The sequence below is a fragment of the Microcaecilia unicolor genome, chromosome 12 (assembly GCF_901765095.1).
Source record: "Microcaecilia unicolor chromosome 12, aMicUni1.1, whole genome shotgun sequence".
NCBI lineage: Eukaryota > Metazoa > Chordata > Amphibia > Gymnophiona > Siphonopidae > Microcaecilia > Microcaecilia unicolor.
The window spans coordinates 94404068-94427493 of NC_044042.1; the positions used below are offsets into that span (position 1 = coordinate 94404068).

At 48.1% G+C, this 23426-nt stretch overlaps 1 protein-coding gene across 3 annotated transcripts in view; it reads right to left on the reverse strand.

The window, feature by feature from the left end:
- The window catches only part of LOC115482025 (ATP-dependent RNA helicase DDX42-like), a 164611-nt gene that overhangs the window by 114200 nt on the left and 26985 nt on the right, over positions 1 to 23426 (reverse strand). For 2 of the 3 annotated variants that reach the window (XM_030221569.1, XM_030221567.1), the window contains exons 2-3: positions 13719 to 13950; positions 12721 to 12871 (exon numbers count right to left, since the gene is read on the reverse strand). In XM_030221569.1, the coding sequence (XP_030077429.1) occupies positions 12721 to 12871; positions 13719 to 13936 (369 nt within the window). In that variant the 5' untranslated portion in view covers positions 13937 to 13950. Of the gene's footprint in view, positions 1 to 12720; positions 12872 to 13718; positions 13951 to 19567; positions 19579 to 23426 lie in introns of those variants that run through there. The other variant, XM_030221568.1, reaches the window with a different exon arrangement.

Consider the following 23426-nt stretch of genomic DNA (forward strand, 5'->3'; position numbering starts at 1 on the left):
AAATTATCAGGTAAGACATAATTTTACCTTCCTTGTCACTTGCAGCAGATGAATCCAGGAACTGGTGGGATGTACCAAAGCATTCCTTAAGTAGGGTGGGAAGCTGACGTTCCCCACGCCAACACTCCCGCCCCAAAACTCGCATCCTCCCGAGTAGACACGTCTAGCCTGTAATGCTTCACAAAAGTATGACGGGATGCCCAAGTAGCCTCCCGACAAATCTCTTCCAGAGATAAGGCCGACGCCTCCGCCCAAGAAGCTGCCTGTGCCCGAGTAGAATGCGCCTTCAGGGCCACTGGAGACGCCTGCCCTAGTAGCAGATACGCTGCTCCAATGGCCTCCCTAATCCAGCAAACAATGGAAGCCTTAGAAACCGCCTCACCTCTTTTCGATCCCGACAAAAGCAGAAAGAGATGATCCAAGCGTCGAAACTCAGAGATCTGCAAGTACCGAAACAAGGCTCTCCGCATGTCCAGGAAACATAGCAAGGCAAACTTCCCTGGATAATCCTCTCTTCGAAAAGACGGAAGATAAACCGCCTGATTGACATGAAAAGCCGAAACCACTTTAGGTAGAAACAACGGCACCGTCCGAATAGACACCCTTGCTTCAGAAAACTGCAAAAAAGGCTCTCTGGAAGACAAAGGCTGAATTTCAGAAATCCTCCTAGACGAAGCAACGGCCACTAAAAACACTGTCTTAAGTGTTAGATCCTTCTCAGAAACCTTATTCAATGGCTCAACCAGTGGGGCCTGGAGGGCTCGCAGTACCACATTCAAATGCCACACTGGGCAAGGCTGTCGCAGAGGAGGCCGAACCCAAAGAGCCCCACGTAGGAAACGGACCACAGCAGAGTGAGCTGCTAAAAAGGAACCATCCAGTTTGCCCCTAAAACAAGCTAGTGTGGCCACCTGCACTTAAAGGGAATTATATGCCAATCCCTTTTGAAGACCATGCTGAAGGAACTCCAGAATAACTGGAAAGTCCGCCTGAAAAGGTGATTCAGCACGCAAAGCACACCACGCCGAGAAAGCTTTCCACACTTGAGCGTACGCTGCTGAAGTAGACTGCTTCCGTGCCCCTAAAAGAGTGGCAATGACTGGTCCTGAAAATCCCTTCTTCCTCAGCTGCCGCCTCTCAATAGCCAGGCCGTAAGACCAAAGTGGGAGGGATTTTCCATCTGAACTGGCCCTTGATGCAGCAGATCGGGAGTCACAGGAAGTCGCAATGGTGGCTCTGAGAGTGCTCAAACGACATCCGCATACCACGGGCGTCGAGGCCAGTCTGGGGCCACTAGAACGACCGGCCCCCGATGCCACCTTATGCAACAAAGAACTCTCCCTATCAGAGGCCACAGAGGAAAAACATACAATAGCTGTTGTTCCAGCCATGGCAGGAGAACAGCATCCAATCCTTCGGATCCTGGCTGCCGTTTGCAGCTGAAGAACTGGGGAACTTTGGCATTGCAAGCCATGGCCATGAGATCCATTACTGGTATTCCCCAACGTTGACAGATCAGCCGAAAAGCCGAGTCCGACAGCGTCCATTCCCCTGTGTCCAAAAGAGTCCGACTAACCACTAACGGCCTAGTGGTTAGGGTGGTGGACTTTGGTCCTGGGGAACTGAGGAACTGAGTTCGATTCCCACTTCAGGCACAGGCAGCTCCTTGTGACTCTGGGCAAATCACTTAACCCTCCATTGCCCCAGGTACAAATAAGTACCTGTATACAATATGTAAACCGCATTGAGCCTGCCATGAGTGGGAAAGCGCGGGGTACAAATGTAACAAAAAAAACCCAAAACAAAACAGATGACTCGTCCAAATCTGAGAAATCTCTGATGGAGCTGCCAAATGGGAATGTGCAGGTAAGCTTCCCTCAAATCGAGAGCCATCAAAAACTCGCCTGGTTGAACAGCAGCAATAACTGCCCTTAATGTCTCCATGCGGAAGTGACGAACCCGCAAAAATTGGTTTACTTTTCTGAGATCGAGAATAGGCCGAAAAGCCCCTCCCTTCTTTGGAACCACAAAGAAGATGGAGCACCAACCTGTGCGCCTTTCGAGAGAAGGAACAGGCATGAGAGCCCCAATCCTTAGCAGGTCTCACGAGAGGGGGATCTAGCCAGACGCTTCTCGTTGCGAAAGTAAGAACGCTGCCCAAAACGAGGACGCTGAAAGGCTGCGTTGGACCACCCTGGGCGATACCGTCACGTCTCTCTGAAACATGACCTCGAGGCTCCCTGCCTGGAAGTAGACTTGGGTCTACCCTCCGGAAGACGCTGAGATTTGGAATCCCCCAGATCTTTAACAATCTTTTCTAGGTCTTCCCCAAAAAGCAATTTCCCTCGGAAAGGCAATTTATTGACCCGTTGCTTAGAGGCTATATCCGCGGCCCAATGACGGAGCCACAGAAGACGCCGAGAGGAAACGGTCAAGGCCATGAGTTTGGCAGAAGCACGGACCAAATCATACAAGGCATCCACCAAGCACACCAGCCCAAAATCCATCAGCGATATTTGAGGAGTTCCTGGCATATCAGACTCTGAAATCGAATCCATGACAGAATGTAGCCAACTGAGACAAGCTCTAGCCGCATAAGAACTACAAACAGAAGCTTGAAGTGTCAAAGCGGCCACCTCAAAGGCACGTTTTAAAGAGGCCTCTAGCCGTCTGTCTTGCATATCCTTAAGTGCCACACCACCTTCCACTGGAAGAGTAGTCTTCTTAGTGACTGCCGTCACCAGGGCATCCACCCTAGGTAGAGCAAACTGCTCTAAACGGTCTGCCGAAACCGGATACAGCCCTGCCATAGCCCTGGCTACTTTCAGCCCCCCATCTGGATCCGCCCACTGGGCTGAAATCAACTCTTCAATAGCTTCATGTACTGGAAAGACCTTAGAAGGTCGTCTGGTACTAGCCACCTTGGGGTTGACCGCCTGAGAAGCCGCAATCTCAGAGTCCTCTATATTCAGGGCTTCCAGCGCCTGAGAGATAAAGGACAACTCCTCCTTATGGAAAATCCTCACAGCGGAAGAGTCTTCCAGTTGGTCAGTGAGGACACCGTCCTCCACGTCCTCTACCCCCGTCTGCTCCGAGAGCGCCACCACGGAGGAAGTTGCAGGCGACTGTATGCAGGACCCCTCCTCAGCCCCCAAACAAAGCCTAGGCTTCTTAAGGGAGGAGAAATCCTCTGGGGAAAAACCCCAAATCTCTTGGTTACCCCCAGACCCCCTGAGAGAATCAAAGGCCGAAGCTGTTGCAGCCGCGTGAAGGGGGGGGGCAAGGCCCTTTTCAACAAAAACGTGTGATGGAGTAGCAAAATAAACTCTGGCGAAAACCCGCACTACCACCCACAGTGCCTGACTGCCCCCCCCCCCCCCCGACTCCCCTACCAGTGGAGAAGCAGCTTTGCCCAAAACCGCTACCAGAGCTGGCTCCGCGACCAATTGCAAAATGGTGCGAGAATCGCCAGGCTCCGGGCAAAAAAGCACGCTCTCGGTGGGGGGGGGGGGGGGGCAGGCCACCACTCCGTCGAGTCCCGCCAAATCAGCACACCCCGCACTGCAAAGGCCTGGCGCCGAACGCTGTTTCCCGCATCTGAAACAGCATTTTACCGCCTCCGTTTCTATCGCCCGTCCCTGAACAGGAACCCAGCAGGACTTACCCCGGACCGGGAAAGCGCGGGAACTGACAGCTGAGCCGAAGGAAAAAAAAACTTTCTGACTCCACTTCGAGGCAGGCTGAGACAAGCAGGCAACAGAAAACAGGACTTGGACAGCAGTAACACAAACCTGCTCTCAGCAAAAACACAATTCCCTGTGCTTCTATGTTTCCCTTTTAAATAAATTCTATTGTTTTCTTTTTTTTAGTGAGAAGGCAGAAACAAACAGGGAAGGAAAGGAACAGCAAAAGCCTATTCAGAGGGAATTTGAGGTGCAGCAGGGACCCAGCAACTGCTTATGCTGCCAAAGGGGACACCACCAGTCCTTCACCCCCGGCTCAAACTGGCCACCGGCCCAGGAGCTGGAGAAAAAGCCGTCCATCACAACCTGCTGAGATAGAGACATACTAACTGAGGAAGGAGCTGACCGTTTGGCATCACTGCCTTTAGTTTGTTAATCTCTAGCTCCACCTGCTGGTAGGCGGACTTAACCCACTAGTTCCTGGATTCATCTGCTGCAAGTGACAAGGAAACCACTGTGCCAGGTGACAGAGACCCAGAATATCCCCTGAACAGCTCAGCATATCCTGCGCTCCAGATTCCAGCTGCTGACCTGCACTTCCCGCAGTGTGAACATCTCTTCACCATTTCTGCCACCAAGCACATCAGGAACATGCACCAGAGGGAAAAATAGGAGACAGAATGCAAGCGCACTCACCAGAGCGCCGTTCAGTCACAGATCCTCACAGCACTCTGTTTACTGACTCCCCAGTCCAGTAAACTGGCTGCAACCTCACTCCTCCAGAAGGGAACTCCCGTGCTGCACAGGCTGGCTCCTCAACAGCACTGCCCGGCTGAACTGTGGAGTTTTTTTGTTTTTTTGAGGAAGTTAAAAGAGCAGCAAAAGGCACAGGGAGAACGGAATTTCTCAGGGTGAGGCAGGGACTGGCCATGCAAGTATGCCCCTAAAGGGGGGTCACAGACCACACAAACCCCCAGTCTCATCTGGACAAATGCCCAGGAGACCCCCTCTCCCCACAAGGCCCTGTGAATCCAGGAGCTGGTACAGATCCGTCCACCAGCTGCTGAAGATATAGAGATATACTAAATGGCATAGGGGCTGGCCGTCTGGTATGACTACCTTCAGTTTAGTTCTGTATCTCCACCTGCTGGTAGATGGATACAACCCACTGGTTCTTGGATTCATCTGCTGCTGGCGCTAAGGAAATTACATATTACTAACAACAGTTCTGCAAGTTCATTTTTCAATTCTATCAATACTCTGGGATTTATACCATCCGGTCATGGTGATTTGAAACTATTCAATCTGTCAAATAAACATGTATACCTTGGCGGAAAGGAGAAACAGGAGTGACATGATACAGATTTTCAAAAGCGAATGCTACATACCTGTAGAAGGTATTCTCCGAGGACAGCAGGCTGATTGTTCTCACTGATGGGTGACGTCCACGGCAGCCCCTCCAATCGGAAACTTCTCTAGCAAAGACCTTTGCTAGTCCTCGCGCGCCCGCGCGCACCGCGCATGCGCGGCTGTCTTCCCGCCCGAAACCGGCTCGAGCCGGCCAGTCCAGTATGTAGCAAGACAATACACTTCAAGGGAAGACACAACTCCAAAGGGGAGGCGGGTGGGTTTGTGAGAACAATCAGCCTGCTGTCCTCGGAGAATACCTTCTACAGGTATGTAGCATTCGCTTTCTCCGAGGACAAGCAGGCTGCTTGTTCTCACTGATGGGGTATCCCTAGCCCCCAGGCTCACTCAAAACAAGAACCGTGGTCAATTGGGCCTCGCAACGGCGAGGACATAACTGAGATTGACCTAAAAAATTTACCAACTAACTGAGAGTGCAGCCTGGAACAGAACAAACAGGGCCCTCGGGGGGTGGAGTTGGATCCTAAAGCCCAAACAGGTTCTGAAGAACTGACTGCCCGAACCGACTGTCGCGTCGGGTATCCTGCTGCAGACAGTAATGAGATGTGAATGTGTGGACAGATGACCACGTCGCAGCTTTGCAAATTTCTTCAATGGAGGCTGACTTCAAGTGGGCTACCGACGCAGCCATGGCTCTAACATTATGAGCCGTGACATGACCCTCAAGAGCCAGCCCCGCCTGGGCGTAAGTGAAGGAAATGCAATCTGCTAGCCAATTGGATATGGTGCGTTTCCCTACAGCCACTCCCCTCCTATTGGGATCAAAAGAAACAAACAATTGGGCGGACTGTCTGTGGGGCTGTGTCCGCTCCAGATAGAAGGCCAATGCTCTCTTGCAGTCCAATGTGTGCAGCTGACGTTCAGCAGGGCAGGAATGAGGACGGGGAAAGAATGTTGGCAAGACAATTGACTGGTTCAGATGGAACTCCGACACGACCTTTGGCAAGAACTTAGGGTGAGTGCGGAGGACTACTCTGTTATGATGAAATTTGGTGTAAGGGGCCTGGGCTACCAGGGCCTGAAGCTCACTGACTCTACGAGCTGAAGTAACTGCCACCAAGAAAATGACCTTCCAGGTCAAGTACTTCAGATGGCAGGAATTCAGTGGCTCAAAAGGAGGTTTCATCAGCTGGGTGAGAACGACATTGAGATCCCATGACACTGTAGGAGGCTTGACAGGGGGCTTTGACAAAAGCAAACCTCTCATGAAGCGAACTAAAGGCTGTCCTGAGATCGGCTTACCTTCCACATGGTAATGGTATGCACTGATTGCGCTAAGGTGAACTCTTACAGAGTTGGTCTTGAGACCAGACTCAGACAAGTGCAGAAGGTATTCAAGCAGGGTCTGTGTAGGACAAGAGCGAGGAGCTAGGGCCTTGCTGTCACACCAGACGGCAAACCTCCTCCACAGAAAGAAGTAACTCCTCTTAGTGGAATCTTTCCTGGAAGCAAGCAAGACGCGGGAGACACCCTCTGACAGACCCAAAGAGGCAAAGTCTACGCTCTCAACATGCAGGCCGTGAGAGCCAGGGACCGGAGGCTGGGATGCAGAAGAGCCCCTTCGTCCTGCGTGATGAGGGTCGGAAAACACTCCAATCTCCACGGTTCTTCGGAGGATAACTCCAGAAGAAGAGGGAACCAGATCTGACGCGGCCAAAAAGGAGCAATCAGAATCATGGTGCCTCGGTCTTGTTTGAGTTTCAACAAAGTCTTCCCCACCAGAGGAATGGGAGGATAAGCATACAGCAGGCCCTCCCCCCAATCCAGGAGGAAGGCATCCGATGCCAGTCTGCCGGGGGCCTGAAGCCTGGAACAGAACTGAGGGACTTTGTGGTTCACTCGAGATGCGAAGAGATCCACCAAGGGGGTGCCCCATGCTTGGAAGATCTGGCGCACCACTCTGGAGTTGAGCGACCACTCGTGAGGTTGCATAATCCGGCTCAGTCTGTCGGCCAGACTGTTGTTTACGCCTGCCAGATATGTGGCTTGGAGCACCATGCCGAGACGGCGAGCCCAGAGCCACATGCTGACGGCTTCCTGACACAGGGGGCGAGATCCGGTGCCCCCCTGCTTGTTGACATAGTACATGGCAACCTGGTTGTCTGTCTGAATTTGGATAATTTGATGGGACAGCCGATCTCTGAAAGCCTTCAGAGCGTTCCAGATCGCTCGCAACTCCAGGAGATTGATCTGTAGACCGCGTTCCTGGAGGGACCAGCTTCCTTGGGTGTGAAGCCCATCGACATGAGCTCCCCATCCCAGGAGAGACGCATCCGTTGTCAGCACTTTTTGTGGCTGAGGAATTTGGAAAGGACGTCCCAGAGTCAAATTGGACCAGATTGTCCACCAATATAGGGATTCGAGAAAACTCGTGGACAGGTGGATCACGTCTTCTAGACCCCCCGCAGCCTGATACCACTGGGAGGCTAGGGTCCATTGAGCAGATCTCATGTGAAGACGGGCCATGGGAGTCACATGAACTGTGGAGGCCATGTGGCCCAGCAATCTCAACATCTGCCGAGCTGTGATCTGCTGGTACGCTCGCACCCGAGAGACGAGGGACAACAAGTTGTTGGCCCTCGTCTCTGGGAGATAGGCGCGAGCCGTCCGAGAATCCAGCAGAGCTCCTATGAATTCGAGTTTCTGCACTGGGAGAAGATGGGACTTTGGATAATTTATCACAAACCCCAGTAGCTCCAGGAGGCGAATAGTCATCTGCATGGACTGCAGGGCTCCTGCCTCGGATGTGTTCTTCACCAGCCAATCGTCGAGATATGGGAACACGTGCACCCCCAGCCTGCGAAGTGCCGCTGCTACCACAGCTAGGCACTTTGTGAACACCCTGGGCGCAGAGGCGAGCCCAAGGGTAGCACACAGTACTGGAAGTGGCGTGTGCCCAACTGAAATCGCAGATACTGTCTGTGAGCTGGCAGTATCGGGATGTGTGTGTAGGCATCCTTCAAGTCCAGAGAGCATAGCCAATCGTTTTGCTGAATCATGGGGAGAAGGGTGCCCAGGGAAAGCATCCTGAACTTTTCTTTTACGAGATATTTGTTCAGGGCCCTTAGGTCTAGGATGGGACGCATCCCCCCTGTTTTCTTTTCCACAAGGAAGTACCTGGAATAGAATCCCAGCCCTTCTTGCCCGGATGGCACGGGCTCGACCGCATTGGCGTTGAGAAGGGCGGAGAGTTCCTCTGCAAGTACCTGCTTGTGCTGGAAGCTGTAAGACTGAGCTCCCGGTGGACAATTTGGAGGTTTTGAAGCCAAATTGAGGGTGTATCCTTGCCGGACTATATGGAGAACCCACTGGTCGGAGGTTATTAGAGGCCACCTTTGGTGAAAAGCTTTTAACCTCCCCCCGACTGGTAGGTCGCCCGGCACTGACACTTGGATGTCGGCTATGCTCTGCTGGAGCCAGTCAAAAGCTCGCCCCTTGCTTTGCTGGGGAGCCGAGGGGCCTGGCTGAGGCGCACGCTGCTGACGAGAGCGAGCGCGCTGGGGCTTAGCCTGGGCCGCAGGCTTTCGAGAAGGAGGATTGTACCTACGCTTACCAGAAGAGTAGGGAACAGTCTTCCTTCCCCCGAAAAATCTTCTACCTGTAGAGGTAGATGCTGAAGGCTGCCGGCGGGAGAACTTGTCGAATGCGGTGTCCCGCTGGTGGAGAGACTCTACCACCTGTTCGACTTTCTCTCCAAAAATGTTGTCCGCACGGCAAGGCGAGTCCGCAATCCGCTGCTGGAGTCTATTCTCCAGGTCGGCGGCACGCAGCCATGAGAGCCTGCGCATCACCACACCTTGAGCAGCGGCCCTGGACGCAACATCAAAGGTGTCATACACCCCTCTGGCCAGGAATTTTCTGCACGCCTTCAGCTGCCTGACCACCTCCTGAAAAGGCTTGGCTTGCTCAGGGGGAAGAGCATCAACCAAGCCCGCCAACTGCCGCACATTGTTCCGCATGTGTATGCTCGTGTAGAGCTGGTAAGACTGGATTTTGGCCACGAGCATAGAGGAATGGTAGGCCTTCCTCCCAAAGGAGTCTAAGGTTCTAGAGTCCTTGCCCGGGGGCGCCGAAGCATGCTCCCTAGAACTCTTAGCCTTCTTTAGGGCCAGATCCACAACTCCAGAATCATGAGGCAACTGGGTGCGCATCAGATCTGGGTCCCCATGGATCCGGTACTGGGACTCGATCTTCTTGGGGATGTGGGGATTAGTTAGAGGTTTTGTCCAGTTCGCAAGCAATGTCTTTTTAGGACATGGTGCAAGGGAACAGTGGACGCTTCCTTAGGTGGAGAAGGATAGTCCAGGAGCTCAAACATTTCAGCCCTGGGCTCGTCCTCCACAACCACCGGGAAGGGGATGGCCGTAGACATCTCCCGGACAAAGGAAGCGAAAGACAGACTCTCAGGAGGAGAAAGCTGTCTTTCAGGAGAGGGAGTGGGATCAGAAGGAAGACCCTCAGACTCCTCGTCAGAGAAATATCTGGGGTCTTCTTCTTCCTCCCACGAGGCCTCACCCTCGGTGTCAGACACAAGTTCACGAACCTGTGTCTGCAACCTCGCCCGGCTCGACTCAGTGGAGCCACGTCCACGATGGGGGCGTCGAGAGGTAGACTCCCTGGCCCGCATCGGCGAAGCTCCCTCCGCCGACGTAGTCGGGGAGCCCTTCTGGGAGGTGGCCGCAGTCGGCACCGCACGCGGTACCGACGTCGGGGACCTCACCCTGGGCGATGGGCCAGCCGGCGCCACGTTCGACGGTACCGGAGGCGCAAGCACCGCCGGTACCGGAGGGGTAGGGCGCAACAGCTCTCCCAGAATCTCTGGGAGAACGGCCCGGAGGCTCTCGTTCAGAGCGGCTGCAGAGAAAGGCATGGAGGTCGATGCAGGCGTCGACGTCAGAACCTGTTCCGGGCGAGGAGGCTGTTCTGGGCTGTCCAGAGTGGAGCGCATCGACACCTCTTGAACAGAGGGTGAGCGGTCCTCTCGGTGCCGATGCCTGCTGGGTGCCGACTCCCTCGGCGACCCAGAGCTCTCGGTGCCGACGCGGGGAGGCGACCGGTGTCGATGCTTCTTCGATTTCTTCCGAAGCATGTCACCGGAGCTCCCCGGCACCGACGAGGAGGACGTAGAATCCAGCCGTCGCTTCCTCGGGGCCGAGGCCGAAGGAGGTCGGTCTCGGGGGGGCTGTACCGCAGGAGCCCTCAGGGTAGGCAGAGACCCACCCGAAGGCTCACCGCCACCAGCAGGGGAATGGACAGCCCTCACCTGCCCTCTTGACGATGCACCACCGTCCGACGACATCAGCAGACGAGGTCCCGGTACCACCGACGTCGATGCAGCTATCCGATGTCTCGGCGCCGATGCAGAGGCCCGATGCCTCGATGCACTCGATGCAGGGGCGGCCGAGGAAGATGGTCTGGACGCTGACGACGTCGATGCACTCGAAGATCCCGGTGCCGATGCCGACGAAGAGCCCGAGAACAACACGTTCCACTGGGCTAGTCTCGCTACCTGAGTCCGCCTTTGTAACAGGGAACACAGACTGCAGTTCTGAGGGCGGTGCTCGGCCCCCAGACACTGAAGACACGACGAGTGTCGATCAGTGAGCGAGATAACCCGGGCGCACTGGGTGCACTTCTTGAAGCCGCTGGAAGGCTTCGATGTCATGGGCAGAAAAATCGCGCCGGCGAAATCAAAGTCCGAAATGACGGAAAAAGAGCACCAAAAAATTTGTAAGGGAGAAAATCTCGACCGAGGCCGAAAAGAGGCCTACCCCGACGACGAAAGAAAACTTATCGGGGCAAAAAGCTGGAAGTACGGGGAGGATTAACACGAAACCCGGGGGGGGGTTTGCGGAGCACTTCCCGACACTTGAAAGACTTTCCGAAGAAAAAACACGCCAAAATAAATTTGGACGCGCGAGGTCGACTTTCCGGGGCTCGACACGGCGAAAACACGACCGTACCGAGTGTGGACAAAAGAAGACTGGCCGGCTCGAGCCGGTTTCGGGCGGGAAGACGGCCGCGCATGCGCGGTGCGCGCGAGGACTAGCAAAGGTCTTTGCTAGAGAAGTTTCCGATTGGAGGGGCTGCCGTGGACGTCACCCATCAGTGAGAACAAGCAGCCTGCTTGTCCTCGGAGAATATTTGAAAGGTATTAATCCACAAACACAACTTGGGGGGCAGATTCAGGAGTGTCAGGAAGCATTTTTTTTAACGGAAAGGGTGGTAGATACGTGGAATGCCCTCCTGTGGGAGATGATGAAGATGAAAACTGTAATGGAATTCAAACATGCATGGGATAAACACAAAGGAATCCTGTTTAGAAGGAATGGATCTACGGAATATTAGCAGAGATTGGGTGGCAACGCCAGTAACCGGGAAGCAAAACCGGTGATGGGCAGACATCTATGGTCTACGCCCTGATCGTAACTGAATAGATACGGAAAGTTCAAGTACAGTGCTGGGCAGACTTTTATGGTCTGTGCCCTGAGAAAGCCAAGGAAAAATCAAACTCGGGTATACATATAGAGTATCACATCTCATGTAAAATGAGTTTATCTTGTAATGCAGACTGGATGGACCGTACAGGTCTTTATCTGCCATCATTTATTATGTTACTATGTTACCATTTCTGGCACTGGTATCTCTCAGCCAGCCGGGGGGGGCGGGGGGGGGGGGGTGTGGGGTTAGCTAAGCTAGAATTGATTTTTAGAACTTTTTTTTAATTTTTTGGAGGAATCTGCTTCTGAAGCTCTATCCACAGTAAAAGTGGTGGCATCTTGTTTTTGAGCAAGATCTTAATGCAGTTTTACACTTGTATTTTCATAACTTTCAATCTTCAAGTGTATGGATTTATAAGGATGTGATTAAATCTACACAACAAAGGAGGAAAAACCTTTTAGCTATGAGACAAGAGGCTAAAGACTTAGGAGCCTCCTTACTATTACGATACTTGCTTGATTCAATATTTGAGAATCAAGTATGTCTTTTTTACACCATAGCAGCTGAGGGGTTTGTGGATGAAGAAGATCTCAGCAAGGTCCACTGACAAAAATGTGAATTAGATGGATAGCTTTATGTTTCACGCTATGCCCTCTCTTTTGTTTTTCTCTTACTTTCTTCTTTGAACTCCCTTTTATTCATTATCCTCCCCCTTAATATTGTGGTCTAAAGTTGAACAAAATCAGAAGTTAAAATTATTTTATTGCTATTTGTTGAACTTTGTTTCCTGTTCTACTTTTTTCAAAAATGCTACCTTGTGTATTATTTTCTGAAATTGATAAATGTAATAAAAAAAAAAAAATCTGCTCAGATTGACTACCATGTTCCCTTCCTCAGCTTCCTGGGTAGTTGGCATGACTCGAAGATTTAAAGGCCCCTTTTATAAATGGAGCAGTAGATAGTGCAAGCTATTTGTTAGTTAAGCACCAGGGAATTCAGAGGCATCAAGGTGTTACATTTGATAGCTTGTATTCACTTTCCACTCACCACAAAAAGAATTTTAAGAGACATTTCTGTTTCCAACTAGAATTAGTAATCCCTGCAACAAAGGCCTTAGTTAGCTTTTGGAGGATTTTCCTTGAGGGGTCAGCAGCTCTATAGAACTTGCCTCCACTTCAGCCATGAATGCCTCCAGTGGATCTTCTTCACTGTCAGAATCAGTCATTTTCATATTAAATTGCTTCCGAGTAGGAGAGTTCTCAGCAGGGATATATGGCAGATCAATGTTACTGGAATCTTCCTCTTCATCCTCAAAGTATCTAAATCCAAAATACAAGAGGACAGATAGGTACAAAAAAAATTATACAGTGAGGTTACATAGCAGAAATCCTTATGTTTCAATCTTATTATTCTGAGAATCTAAATCTGAACCACCATCTTCCCTATCACTATTCCAATACCCCACAGAAACACAGACTAAACGGTAGAGGAGAACATTAGGCTCATCTATGTGGTCTAATTTCAGTGTCCGGTCATTTTTTCCTCATGCTCTACTTGAGAAGCCCTTTCACTAAACCGCATTTAGTACACTTAATGTAGGAAAAAAAAAAAAAGCTTCCCCCAAAATGCTTTAACACATTTTGCTGTAATTTTTCCCTTAGCGTGCACTAACTGCGCAGTATTTTTTTTAAATTCATTTTTGGAGGGAGTGTGTCGGGGACAGACAATGGCTGTGAAAGCACTATTCAGGCAGTACACTCACCTTAGTGCTTGCTAACTGAATAATGCAGGGTTAATGCAGGAGCCTTCAGTGCCTCAAAGAGGAGGCAGTTAAAGTGCTCCTGTGTTATTTGCAGTTGCTATGCACTAATGTCATTAGCACACAATCTGCAAATTAAAAAAAAAAATTCAAAACGTATCTTATTGTATAGATGTGCTAGAAATGGGCTTAGTGTGCAGGGAAGTCCCGTTTTAGCATGCACTAAGCCCATTTCTTAGCGCATCTTAGTAAAAAGGGTCACTTATGTAAGCCATAGTTTATTCCTGGAGAAAATCTGAATGATTTTGAAGCCCAGATAAATGGAAGAAAAGAAAGGAGCTGGGTTGATTATGAATGCACACACTAAATATTAACTATGGAAAAATAAATCAAATAGCATAACTTACGCATTCTCCTCATCAAAGTTTGCTCGCTTTGATCCAATTTTGTAGAATGAGGGCAGCTGTGGGGGGCCTAATTTCCCAAATCCACTGGCTGAACTTGAACCAAAAGAACTATGAGATGGCTGAGAAAGCTTTGGATCCTCCTTCTTCCCTGTTGAAATTGCAAACCCACCGAAACCAAATCCCCTCTTGGAACCAGGGCCACCTTTGTTCCAATTCATGGTGACTGATTAACCTGCCAAGATAAAGAGATAGCATGAAGTAAATATGCAGACCGAAAATTCTCCTGGAGGGCTCTACTTGATCTAAACATAATACAGCTGGAAATGAAACAATCCCTGGACTCAGGATTTCTATACAACTTTGTCAATTACATGAACTTATTCATAAAAGTATATTAACTATCTTCCTGGATCCAAAACCAGACTTACTCAAAACATGCCCTCTATTAAACACCCTCAGAAAAAATTTACATTTTGAATTATCTTTTATAGCAGTTACTACTGATAGCATCCTATGAAGGCAAAATAATGAATGATGGCCAACAAAGGCCAAAATGGTCCTTGCAGTGTGCCCAGCAATAGTTTGTCCACTTGGACAGATAGCCATACAAATTCTCATATTAAGTTCAATATCCAGATTCCTTTCCTCCATGGTCCTTACCTAACCTAAGTAGTACCATGTCATTTTGGACTGCCATGCAATGCTTTATTTATTTATTGCATTTGTATCCCACATTTTCCCACCTATTTGCAGGCTCAATGTGGCTTACAGAGATCTGTTATGGCATTGCCATTCCAGAGGGTCAGATACAGTTGATAAAGCAAAGAGATTAAGGATGGAAAGAGGTGTTAAGAAAATAGCGGGGCTGGTGGTTGGGAGGCGGGGATAGGGCTGGACAGACTTATACGGTCTGTGCCAGAGCCGGTGGTGGGAAGCGGGACTGATGGTTGGGAGGCGGGGATAGTGCTGGTCAGACTTGTACAGTCTGTGCCAGAGCCGGTGGTTGGGAGGCAGGGCTGGTGGTGGGGAGGTGAGGATAGTGCTGGGCAGACTTATACGGTCTGTGCCTGTGCCAGAGCAGGTGGTTGGGAGGTGGGGCTGGTGGTTGGGAGGCGGGGATAGTGCGGGGCAGACTTATACGGTCTGTGCCCTGAAGAGCACAGGTACAAATCAAAGTAGGGTATACACAAAAAGCTGCAAATATGAGTTATCTTGTTGGGCAGACTGGATGGACCGTGCAGGTCTTTTTCTGCCGTCATCTACTATGTTTTAGATATGGAAAGATGACTTTCAGGTTGAGGTGGATTGGTGAGGTGGTATAGTTAGGCTATGGGTCCTTTTTGTAGGCTTTATTGAAGAGATACGTCTTTAGGGATTTACGAAAATTGGATATTTTGTCGATTGTTTTTAGATCAGCTGGTAGTGCGTTCCACAACTCTGTACTCACCTAGGAGAAGGAGGTCGCGTGTATAAGCTTGTATTTTAGTCCTTTACAGCTGGGGAAGTGTAGATTCAGAAATTTACAGGATGATCTTTTGGCATTTCTAGGAGGCAGGTCCACAAGGTTTAGCATGTAGGTTGGGGCATCCCCGTGGATGATTTTGTGTACAATCGTGCAGATCTTGAACGTGGTCCGTTCTTTAAATGGGAGCCAGTGGAGTTTCTCTCTTAAGGGTTTTGCAGTTTCGTATTTTGGTTTTCCAAATATGAGTCTGGCGGCGGTATTTTGGGCTGTTTGGAGTTTCTTGATAGTCTGTTCTTTGCAGCCAGCATATAGTGCGTTGCAGTAATCCAGATGACTTAGTACCATTGATTGTACCAGGATACGAAAGATGGATCTGGGGAAGAAAGGTTTTACTCTTTTGAATTTCCACATGGAGTGAAACATCTTTTTCGTAGTATTCTTCACGTGGGTTTCAAGTGTGAGGTTTCGGTCAATGGTAACTCCAAGAATTTTCAGATTGTTTGAGACTGGCAGAGAAAAGTTTGGAGTTGTTATAGTGGTGAAGTTGCTTGTGTTATGCTGTGAGGTGAGTAAAAGACATTGTGTTTTTTCTGCATTCAGTTTTAACTGGAATGCATCCGCCCAGGAGTGCATGATTTGGAGGCTTTGGTTGATTTCGTTTGTGATTTCGTTTAGATCATGTTTAAACAGGATATAGATCGTGACATCGTCTGCATATATGTAGGAGTTGAGGTTTTGATTAGCTAGTAATTTAGCTAAGGGTATCATCATCAGGTTGAAGAGGGTAGGTGAGAGGGGGATCCTTGGGGGACTCCACATTTGGGTGTCCATGGGTCTGATATATCCGCTTTTGTTGTTACTTGGTATGATCTTGTGGTCAGGAATCCTTTGAACCAGTTAAAAACTTTGCCTCCAACTCCGAAGTATTCTAGTATGTGTAGTAGTATTCCATGATTGACCATATCAAAGGCACTGAAATTGTAGGAGGAGTATGTTGTTACCAGTTGCAATTGATTGTTTGAATGAGTTCATTACCGACACTAGTACAGTTTCGGTGCTATGGTTCGATCGAAATCCTGATTGAGACTCGTGTAGAATTGAGTGTTTATCTAAGTAGTCGGTGAGTTGTTTCGTCACTATGCCCTCCATGAGTTTGGTTATAAGCGGAATAGATGCTACTGGGCGATAATTGGTTAGGTCCATTGAATTTTTCTTAGCATCTTTAGGTAGCGGGTAAGCAGAATGTTTCCTTTATCTGTGGGGAATAGGCCATTTTTTAGCATGCAGTTTAGGTGATTCGTGAGGTCTGTTGTGAGTTGTTGAGGGGCAGATCTAATAAGGCTAGTGGGGCAGATGTCTAGTTTGCGTTGGGATTTGGCATATTTTCCAAGCGATTGTGAGATGTCGTTGGATGAGAGTGTGTCAAAGTTAGTCCATGATTGGTCTGCTAGGTATTCCCCGGGTATTGGATCTAAACATTCAAGGAGGTTTGAGTGATCGGTTGAGTTGGTAGGTAGCATGAGTCGCAACTTTATAATTTTTTCTTTAAAGTAATTTGCTAGATTGGTAGCAGATGGGGTGTCTATGCTGTTGGAAGTAACCAGTGTACTGTTTAGTAGTTTATTTACGAGTGAGAAGAGTTTGTGTGTATCCTTGCAGTTTGGTCCAATTTTGGTTTTATAAAATGTTCTTTTAGTTTTTCTAATGGTATATTTGTATTTTCTTTGTAGTTGTTTCCAGTCTTTGAGTGTGACCGTCTCTTTTCTTGTTCCACGCCTGTTCTAATCTTCTGACCTGTGTTTTTAGTTCTTTCAGTTCTTCGTTAAACCATGGTATAGAGTTGTTTCTATGTGAGGTTCTGGTTTTAAGTGGTGCAATGTTGTCCAGAACTGTTCTGCATCTGTTGTCCCATTCACTAAGAAATAGGGGTGAGTCTGCTGGTGCTGTCCATTCGTCATTATAGAATTGTTGCCAAAATGTTGGCGGGTCTATTTTGCCTCTCGTCGTATAAGTTTGTTGGTTTTGTTTTTGTTGTATATTTTTTGTTTGCCATTGAAGGGAGAGGTTTGCTCTATAGTGGTCAGACCATGGTGTGGCTGTCCATTTTGTGTCTATTAGTGTGAGATTTGGTTCTGATGAGAATTTGTGGATGATGATATCTAGTGTGTGCCCTTTACTGTGGGTGGATTGGATATTTGGCCAGTGGAGTTCCCATAGTTGAAGGAAGTCTTTGCACTTGCATACGTTACTCAGGTTGGTATCCTCAAGGTGAAGGTTGATATTACCTGCTATGAGAAGGTTTTGGGTGGAGACACAGGTGTTTGATATGAAATCCATAAAATGCATTTGTGATTCTTGCCAGTTGTTTGGTGGTCTGTAGAACAGGATAAGGTCTAGGTGATCATGTAGAGTTGGGTGGTTGATTCTGACTGAGGCTATTTCAAGTTGGGGAAGAATGGATTCGGCTTTAGATCCTCTGGTTTTTGGATTCCTCTACTAAGTATTAAGATACTATGCTACTACAAAGCTTGTCTTGGTGCCAAAAAGCAAAAAAAAAACAAAAAAAAAAAACAAAAACAAAACATTAAAACCCCCCCAAAACAATACAAAAACGCCACCTGCCATTTACACCCTCACTGGATTCTGTATAGGTCACCCAAAGTTGGGTGCAGATCACAGATCCACACAAGCTAATTAACTGATTAGGCATTACCAATAATTGGTGCTAGCACTTAATTGGCAATAATTAGGAATTACACACGGATCTGCCCTACTCCCTTTGATGTTTCTGGGACATAGACCTTAGAAGTCTGCCTGGCTATGTTCTTATGTTCCAACTACTGGAGTTGCTGTCAAATCTCACTCCAGCCTATCCAAATCCATTTTGTCATTTGCAGGACACAGACAGTAAAGTCTGCCCAGTACTGTCCTCCCATTCCAAATTACTTGAGTTTCCATCAAACCTGTCTCCAACCCATCCTACAACCGGATTGCTATATGCAAGACTTAGACCGTATAAGCTAGCCCAACACCGGTCTTAGTCGATACAGCCAGAGTAATATAGTAAATGAAATGAATGACGGCAGATAAAGACCTGAATGGTCCATCCAGTCTGCCCAACAAGATAAACTCATTTTACATGGCATGTGATATTTTATATGTATACCCGAGTTTGATTTGTCCCCGCCTTTCTTAGGGCACAGACGTAAAAGTCTGCCTAGCACTGTTCCTGTGCTAAAAGTTTTGAAGCTAACGTCGAAGCCCCTTAAAATTTACACTCCAGCTAATCCATATCTATTCTGTCAAGATCAGGGCGCAGACCACAGGAGTCCACCCAGCACTGGTTTTATTCTCCAATTACTGGCGTCGCCACCCAATCTCCGCTAAGATTCCGTAGATCCATTCCTTCTAAACAGGATTCCTTTGTTTATCCCATGTATATTTGAATTCCATTACTGTTTGCATCTCCATCACCTCCCGCAGGAGGATATTCCACGTATCTACCACCCTTTCTGTGAAAAAATACTTCCTGACATTACTCCCGAGTCTGCTCCTCTTCAACCTCAATTCAAGTTCTCTAGTTGTACCACCTTCCCGTCTCCGGAAAAGGTTTGTATGCGGATTAACACCTTTCAAATATTTGAACGTCTGTATCATGTCACCCCTGTTTCTCCTTTCCTCCAAGGTATACATGTTCAGGTCGGCAAGTCTCTCCTCGTATGGTTTCCCATACCATTTTTGTAGCTTTTCTTTGCACTGCTTCCAGTCTTTTTACATCTTTAGCAAGATACAGCCTCCAAAACTGAACACAATACTCCAAGTGGGGCCTCACCAACAACTTGTACAGGGGCATCGACACCTCCTTTCTTCTGCTGATTATTCCCCTCTCTATGCAGTCTAGCATCCTTCTGGCCATGGCCGTCGTCTTGTCACGTTGTTTCTTCACCTTCAGATCCTCGGACACCAACACTTCAAGGTCTCTCTCCTGAGTTGAGCTTACTAATTTCTCCCCTCCTATTCGGTATCTCTCTTTTGGGTTTCTGCACCCCAAATGCATCACTCTGCACTTCTTGGCATTAAATTTTAACTATCACAAACTGGGGAAATTCTTTAACCCAGAGTACTCACTTAGAATATTATACCAGGGAAACGTACTCCTTGTTTAAATATCAATTGTAATTTGTTGATACCACTCTATGTGGTATAGAGGACCTAAACTGTGATCAGCTGTTTTGACATTTTCTGGAGCCTGATGGAAGCCCTCTTCAAGTCGCGCTTTGCTACCTGAATGAGCCTATGGAGATATTGATTCTTTAAGAACTTTTTCTCCAGCACAAGCAGCGCTGGCTTTGCTGTTGCATATTAACGATCCAAGTGAATTGACCACACAGGACATTCCACACTGTGTGAAGATTAGTATTGGGAGTGCAACATGATACTATGTGGACATATTTAATATCTTTCATGCAGTGTGCTGGATGATTCAATTATCTATGTAAAATTGAGGATATACATAGAGCTGTGACAGAATGGTGAGTGAAAGGTTGAATGAGTGAGTTCCTTAGATGCCAGCTAGATCATTATCTAAGAGGGTGTATGAAACAGAGTGGTATCAATAGATTATGATTGATGTTTGGACAAGGAGTATGTTTTTTTTGTATAGTACTAAATTTTAACTGCCAGGCCCTTGACCATTCTTCTAACTGTTGGAGATCCCTTTTCATCATTTCTACTCCCTCCAGGATATCCAGGATATCCACAAAAAGGCAAACCTTTCCTTCCAACCCTTCAGCAATAGCTCTCACAAATATATTAAACAGAATAGGTCCCAGCACCGACCTTTGAGGAACTCCACTGCTCACCTTCCTTTCCTCCGATCAGATTCCATTTACCATCACCTTCTGCCACCTGTCAGTCAACCAGTTTCCTGCCCAGTTCACCACTTTCAGTCCTAAGTTCAGCCCTTTCAGCTTATTTACGAGTCTTCTGTGGGGGGCCGTATCAAAGGCTTTGAAGGACGTGCGCTAGATGTAATCTACTTGAATTTCAGCAAAGCCTAAAACATCTAAGCACCACTTGACATGCAAAGGGGACATGGCCACAAAAGAGGCATGAGCGGGTTTGGGCATTCCCAGAATTTAGGTGTGATGTTAAAGTGCCCTTTGCGGAATACTAGCTTAGTGCGAATCATCCTAGCGTCTATTTTGGGCACCATTTATTCAATTATTTGCAGTTGCTATACACTGACATTAGCACAGGTTATTGCAGGTTCTCTCTCAGTACCTCAATCCCCTTCTAAAAGATCTAAGGATAAGAGGGTAACAAATCCAGAATGGTTCATCACAAGTGAGATGCTCATTGTCAAATACGGAAGCCGTTTCCTAGCTTCAGCATTATACACAACATATTAAGTCTAGTTCACCTGTGACTGGCTTCAGACAACAGCTATATAGGACAGGATTTCCTCTGAATACCAACTGCTGGAGACGGTCATCCACAAATTCAAATAACAGAACTTGATCCATCTACTTCATAGTCCCACACATTTTTACTACTGCTTATAGAGTTATGAACCACTACTTCCTTGAGAAGTGCAATAGGAAGATCAGAGATCCACAGTTGTACACCGAGTGAAATATCTTCCTTCCATTCTAGAGCAGTATTTTTCTTAACCCAAATAAAAACTCTCTTTACAAATTGGAAAAGATTTGGATTTAGCAGCTAATTTTCTTGAGCCCTACCAGATCAGTTCAGAACTGATGGATTATGCCCCGTTACCAGTAGGAGGAGGCAGTACACAAAAAACCTGTGAGCCTTAGACACCATGCAATCACTTGCTGCTTATTTTCTCTAACAAGGCAAATACAAACCCTCCTTTGAAATCAACTCCAAAATTATGGACTAGGAAAGGTAGTAAAATGTTGGCTTATCCACTTCGAAGAATCCCTAAACAAGATTCCCCAAATACTCACAGACTTTTCTATTACTGGCGAAATGACACTGATAAGCAACTATGAGCAAGAAAGATTCTGACACAGCAGGTGGAGATAGAGAGAACCTCCGAGGCTTGCTATATGTGGACCTGTGCAGCCAACTGAACTTCAGCATGAACGATACCAAAACAGTGAAATGGAAACAATAGAAAACTCTCCTGACATTGTCAGACCAATTGCCCAACATACTTCCACCACTTCTATATTTATTTTATTTTTTTAATCAAACGAAGGAACATTCAGAACAACGGAACCCCCAAAAAACTAGCCAACTGCAACAAAACCGCAGACAGTAAACCCAGGGGAGAGCCTCTGGATTGATCTGTTGTGACTAACTGTAACTGTGTCATCTTTGCATTGTATTGTTTCCTCTTGAATTCATGTAAGCCACATTGTGCCTGCACTTGTGGGAAAATGTGGGTAGAAATGCAGCAAAATAAATAAATAAAATTATCAGGTAAGAATTAATTTTTCCTTCCATGGCGTCCCACAGATCAATCCAGAGACTTGTGGGATGTACCCAAGCAGTCCTCAAATAGGACGGGACACCCCAAACCCGGCAAAAATCACCGACGAGCCAAACACCGCATCTTGACAAGCTGCCACATCCACCCGATAATGATGAGTGAATGTACGGACTGAAGCCCATGTAGCTGCTCTGCAGATATCTTACAGAGAAACCAAACGGGACTCTGCATAGGAGGAAGCTTGAGCTTGCGTAGAATGAGCACAAACTTGCAAAGGAGCTTGCTTGCCCAATGCCACGTATGCTGAAGAGATGGTCTCCCGCAACCAATGGGCTATGGTGGCCTTGGATGCCTTATGACCCTTCTTACTGCCTCCAAAAAGGACGAAGAGATGGTCAGAAAGACGAAATTCATTTGTCACCTCCAAATACCTGAGAAGAGCCCGTCTCACGTTGAGGCAGCGAAGAGCCTGGAATTGTTCAGGGTAATCTTCCCGGCGGAAGGCCTGGGAAATGCAGGGACTGCCCCAAGTGGAAACGAGAAACCACCTTGGGCAAAAACGAAGGAACTGTCCTAATCGATACACCCCGTATCAGAAAAATGCAGGAAGGGGTCTCTGCAAGAAAAGGGCCTGCAACTCTGAAATTCTCTGAGCGGAAGTAATGGCTACTAGGAAAATCGCCTTCAAGGTGAGATCCTTAATCGTAATCCCCGATAAGGGTTCGAAAGGAGCGCTTTGAGAACTAGATTAAGGTTCCAGGATGGCAGAACTGGCAAGTGAGGCGGACCAAACTATTTACACCCCTCAAGAAACAAACCACATCCGGGTGGGAGGCGATGGACACCCCCTGAAGCCAGCCTCTAAAACATGCCAGAGCCGCCACCTGCACCTTAAGAGAACTCAACAAGAGTGATTTTTGTACAGCCTCCTGAAGAAACGAGAGGATAACCGATACTGAAGCCGAAGCCGCTGACAATCCCGAACTCGCACACCACGTATCGAAGGCACGCCACAACCTAGCATAAGCTATCGAGGTGGATCTTTTCCAAGCCTACAGCACTGTAGCAATAACTGCGTCAGAATACCCTTTTCTTTTCAACCTCGCCCTTTCAAGGGCCAGGCCACATGACCAAAGGGGGAGGGATCCTCCATCGTGACTAGCCCCTGCAGCAGGAGACCGTCCTGCACCGGTAGCAGAAAAGGACGATCGAACAGAAGCCTGATCACATCTGCATACCAGGGTCATCTGGGCCAATCCGGGGCCACTAGGATCACTCGACCGGGATGAGTGGCAAAGCGAATCAGTAACCTGCCCACCATTGGCCACGGGGGAAAGGCATAGAGCAGGTCCCTGGGTCAAGGTTGAAGAAGGGCATCAGCAGAAACTTTGGGTGTGTGCAGAGGACTACTCTGTTGTGATGAAATTTAATATAAGGTGCATCCACTACTAAGGCCTGAAGCTCACTGTCCCTAACAGCTGAAGTAACAGCCACCAAGAAAACGACCTTGCAGGTCAAGTACTTCAGATGGCAGGAATTCAGTGGCTCAAAAGGATCTTTCATCAGCTGGATGAGAACGACATTGAGATCCCATGACACTGGTGGTGGTCTGACAGGGGGCTTTGACAAAAGCAAACCTCTCGTGAAGCAAACAGCTAGAGGCTGTCCAGAGATGGGCTTACCTTTTTTACACATTGATGATAAGCACTAATTACACTCAGCCTGTCGGCCAGGGTGTTGTTTGAGCCCACTAGATAAGTGGCTTCAGGAAACATGCTGTTTT